A 4,764-nucleotide genomic window follows, 5' to 3' on the forward strand; every position below is an offset into this window, starting at 1 on the left:
AGAGAGAGAGAGAGAGAGAGAGAGAGAGAGAGAGAGAGAGAGAGAGAAAGAGAAAGAAACAGACACACACACATGGGGTGGTGGTGTTTTGTCCTGATCATATAGTCTTCTGACACATTCCCTAGCAAGGGTGTCAGGGGTAGAAGCTCTATTCATGTTATTCATGTTTCTATAACCGTTGACTTTTATCAAGTAATTTGATGTGAGCCAATGTTGAGAATAGGGTTATCAGAGGAGCTACCGACAACTCCTGTGAATTCTCATGTCGCTATGTAGTTACTGCTGCCACTCGAGGTAAAACAGTGCACAGTGGAGTATCCCTAAGCCTGTCTCAGGGAAGGAAGTGGCACCGGGCTCCCCAACCCTGGTGCTGTGCTGGGACCCCCACCCCGCATCTCCTCAATTCTATCACAGCACTATTCACCACCAGGGGTCTCCAGTGACAACTTAGGAAGTCAGCGAGCTCTGATAGGTGGGATTCCTAGCTTTGCTCAGGCAGCTAAGAATATGAACTAAACTGAGACCTCCAACTCACTGGACAAGAGCCTTCTGATGGAAACAAATTTCCTTCTTTATCCTCACATTCTGCTTCTGAATCAGCAATCTAGAGGTAATGGGTAACAGAAAGTTCATCAATGTGAAACCGTCTAACATAATATCCCTTATCTTTACCAGTTATGTTATACTTATGGTTTAAATTGTATCACTTTTAATACTTCCATAGAGAAAAAACTTGATGGTAAGATCTTTGGTTATCTATTTGGACTTTAAACTCAGTCTTTTGGGGGTTTAAAATTGATGCCTTTGATGTTGTCCTTTCTGGAAGGCCATCACAGACAGGCTTCATAGCTGAATGATAGAGTATTGTTGCAGGAACAAGACGGAGGAGAAGCACCCTGTGTTTGGTCCCTGTGACTCTTGTTTTGCCTTGTTTTTCCACATCCCTAGCTCATGGGAGGAATTCAAGAAATGTTGAATGACTGGGTGAATAGATGGAAGATGGGTACATGGATAAATAGATGGATAAATGGGTGGGTGAGTAGATGGATGGACAGTAAGGAGGTGGATGGGTGGATAGATGGATGGATGAATGGATAGGTAGGTAGGTAGGTGGTGAGTGAGTAGAAGGACAGACGGATGGATGGATGGATGAATGAGTGAATGGGTGAACTGATAGGTAATGAATCAATCGATAGGTGAGTGCATGGATATTTACTACTTCAAGGACAATTCCTATGAGGAAGCAAGAGTAGGAAAGAAGAAAAGAGGAAGTTGATGGACTCTCTGGTCATCACAGGCTTTATTCTCCTAGAATAATATAACTTAGAAGAGACCACCTTTACTAGGTATAATCCTGTCCACAATGAAGTTAGTTCCTATCCATTCCCACACTCTAGTATCTATCTGGTACTTGACCCCTTAGTTCTCTCATATCTTTCCTCCATCTTCTCACTCTTTAGACATCACTAGCCTTTACTAGCTTCTTTCCAAATAACAGTATTTACTTAAAATACAGTTAAATCCAAGGGACTTTTGTCAAGAGGCCCCCTTTCAACACTACCCCTAGTGGGTTTTCTGAGAAAGATAGGGGAGAGGAGGTTCCTGAAAAGGACTTTGTCCCACCCTCTGCATAGTTATTTCTCAGCAGGGACTCTCTTGTTGAAAAGGCAGTCCTTAAAGCTTGGTGTCCCAGAAGGCAGAAGTACTATCTAGCAGAACTCCACCTACCAAGTTTTTAGGAACAGCCAGATTCCATCAGGAGAAAGAGCTGAACTTGTTTTTATAATAAAGGCAACAAATAGATACTATAATTTACTATATATATATAAATATAGAAAATATAGAAATATATATGTATATAAATAAATTCCACTTGAGATACAAAAATGACCATATACATTTTCCCACTACTGTAACATTTTAAAAATATACTATATTATATTCTAGTACCTAGCACACTGTTTTGGCTAAAAGGAGACAGACATAAATTCTGGCTGACAATAAAAGACTCCATCTGATTCCTTTCATGACATTCCTTATTTGAGGCACACTTAATTTGAAATTGATGGTCATGGAAGTTCCCAAGAATTATACTTTGGAAGATGTAATGCAGACTATTGGGGGACTCTCTCTCAATTCTGGGGTGTATGACACAGTTTGCACAGGCACGCACATAGAATACACATAAGGCCTGGTTACCTTGCTGTGAGGGTCGGCAAACATTCGGGTGAAAATCTCACACAGTCTCTTCAATTCTACTCGACTAGTAGAGAAAAAAAGGAAATACGTGAGTTTAAAATGTAATGTCACCAGTGCAATTAGATTAAAAACCCTTTACGTAATCTTTAGTTATGTAATAAAAAAAACTATCTCAAATGAATTATCTTATCTAATTGATGAAATGAGACTCTAAAAGGCACAGACTCAGTCTCATTTTAGGGTGAGGAAACAGACATGACTGCCATCTACTCAGTGCTACTGGAAGTGGACAGGTATGAACCAAGTCCCCTGACTTCAACCCAAGTCAATTTTCTACCTGCTAGGCTATTTGTGTGTGTATGTGTATGTGTGCGTGCCCCCACAATGAGTGTGTGCAAAGATCATAGGACAAACTGTGGAGGTAAGTTCTCTCCTTCTATACATAGGCCCAACGATTGAACGAGGTTGCCAGGTTGGGCAGTGAGTACCATTCTCTACTGTGCATCTCACTGGACCACATACTTGCACTCTTTTCTAAGTACAGTGACATCCTTGTGCCTTTTCTTCCAGCAGAAAACTGAGGATAAGCACTATGCCACATGGCTGAGGACTACAAGAAAATGGCTAACTCTTGGACCAAGAAAAGTCTCAGTGCACACTGGTGTCCCCTGCCTTCATCCTTGAAGCATAACTGAGTCCCCTTTTCACATCAAGGTTGGAAAGCACTGTTCTCTTTCTGGTCATGCCGGAATAATCCACCTCTTCAGGCATCTGAGATCCAGATGCCCCAATGATCTTTCAGTAATCTAGAGGTGATCAGGGCTAGCAAGTTCTTAAGGACCACTGTGGTGTACGGGCCGGGGGAGGGCCAGTAAATACCATGAATTCAGAAAGTCAATAAGACTTCAAGAACAGCCATGACAAATCACACTCATGTTGTGTTGGATGCATCACTAGGATGCCTGTGTACTTGGAAGATGTGATGGAAGCTCTCACACCATCTTCATGGGCAGAATGGGTTAATGGGAGTAAGGAGTATGGGCAGACGCAGACTGGACAGCGAAGCCTGGAGTACAGCCAATCATGTAGCAGTGCTCATGAACCACATGGGGCCCAGAGAGGTCCTTCAGCCATGGCCACAAACCTGCTTATTCAAGCTCACAATTTATTCATCAAAACAAACAAACAAACAAACAAACAACCCCCAAAAGCAAAACAAAAAAACAAAAAAAACCCCTGCCTTTCTTTGCAGTAATGCTCAAATTACTATTATAAATTACAATACAGTGTATTTCATGGGTTCTACACTCTTTACCCACATCTGCATAACACACTGGTCTTAAAACCAAGGACATATTAACAGGCTTAATTAAGGAACAGATTCATCTTCCACTCTCCATCTCCCCATCCTTTTTTCTTTCCTTTTATTTGGGGGAAGGGTAGAGATAGGCTCTCACTCCATAGTCTAGACAGGCCCCAAATTTACTATGTAGGCCTAGGATTGCCTTGAACTAACAGGGATCCCCCTGCTTCAGATGCCTAAGTGCTGAGATTGCAGGCATATACTACCATACCTAGCTATCTTCCAATTATTTCAAAAAAGTTACAAAATAATAGCATGGCAATGGCAACAGAGGTGTGATGAAATTTGGTATAAATGCATCCCTTTATTTAGTCTGTGCAGTGCTTGGTTATTTAAATATTTTATGAAATACCAAAGGAAGGTACAAGAAATAATCATTACAAAGCTAGTATGCTCCTGCTATTGGGGAATACTCTCTTTCATCAAGGACTTGTTTGGTAGATGCCCAAGTTGAACACATGAATGGTATGAGTTTACAGACTTGACGTTGCTGCACTTCATCCTGGAGCCCTGGAGAGAAGTGAGCCCTAGCAGCTCACAGTGGCTTTCTGTACCTGACTCCTCAGAGAACATCATCTAAAGGACGCTCCTGTCAGATGTGCACCTGTCAGGAACCAAATGTCCCAGAAGCCTAACAGATGATGATGGATTTCCAAGACGTTTTCAAACATCTGGGTGGCAGGCACTATGTCTTCCCATGGGTGACATGGGTGACCCAGTGACTAGAACTCTGCAAGAACTCTATAATGGCAGAGGCACCTCAAAGCCTCTGCTGAGTCTGACAAGGGGACTGAGATGCATGTCCTCACCTCAGTGTCCTTTGGCTCTTCAGTAAGTTCTGCAGGCCCAGGAGCCCCTCTTTCCTTTCTGACCAATTGGAACTGGCACAGTGGTTGAGAACCTCTGCTACATCTTCAGTCTGCCGCAGATAATGGGGAATGCCCCCGTTCCTGGAGCCGTAGGAGCGCTCAGAGCACACACTGGAGGCGTCACTGTTGGCATCATCATCAGAGTACATCCCATAGGGCTCGTATCTCCTTCTCACAGGCTTCTTCTGAAATGTCCCACGAGGAGCCAGGGAAGAAAGAAGTGGAAAAGTGAGCCAGTCATGACTCATCCATTAAAAACTACAGTGCAGAGTTAAAATATAAAAAGACACTCTCTCTCTCTCTCTCTCTCTCTCTCTCTCTCTCTCTCTCTCT

General features: G+C 42.7%; 1 protein-coding gene across 4 annotated transcripts in view; it reads right to left on the minus strand.

The window, feature by feature from the left end:
- Positions 1 to 4,764, minus strand: part of Clasp1 (cytoplasmic linker associated protein 1) — a 237,552-nt gene that overhangs the window by 67,367 nt on the left and 165,421 nt on the right. For 2 of the 4 annotated variants that reach the window (XM_028771493.1, XM_028771490.1), the window contains 3 exons: positions 4,372 to 4,616; positions 2,200 to 2,263; positions 2,127 to 2,129 (listed from right to left, as the gene is read on the minus strand). In XM_028771493.1, the coding sequence (XP_028627326.1) occupies positions 2,127 to 2,129; positions 2,200 to 2,263; positions 4,372 to 4,616 (312 nt within the window). The remainder of the gene's footprint in view (positions 1 to 2,126; positions 2,130 to 2,199; positions 2,264 to 4,371; positions 4,617 to 4,764) is intronic. The other 2 variants (XM_028771491.1, XM_028771492.1) reach the window with 2 other exon arrangements.

This window comes from Grammomys surdaster, unplaced genomic scaffold (assembly GCF_004785775.1).
Source record: "Grammomys surdaster isolate TR1022 unplaced genomic scaffold, NIH_TR_1.0 208, whole genome shotgun sequence".
In the NCBI taxonomy this organism is placed as follows: Eukaryota; Metazoa; Chordata; class Mammalia; order Rodentia; family Muridae; genus Grammomys; species Grammomys surdaster.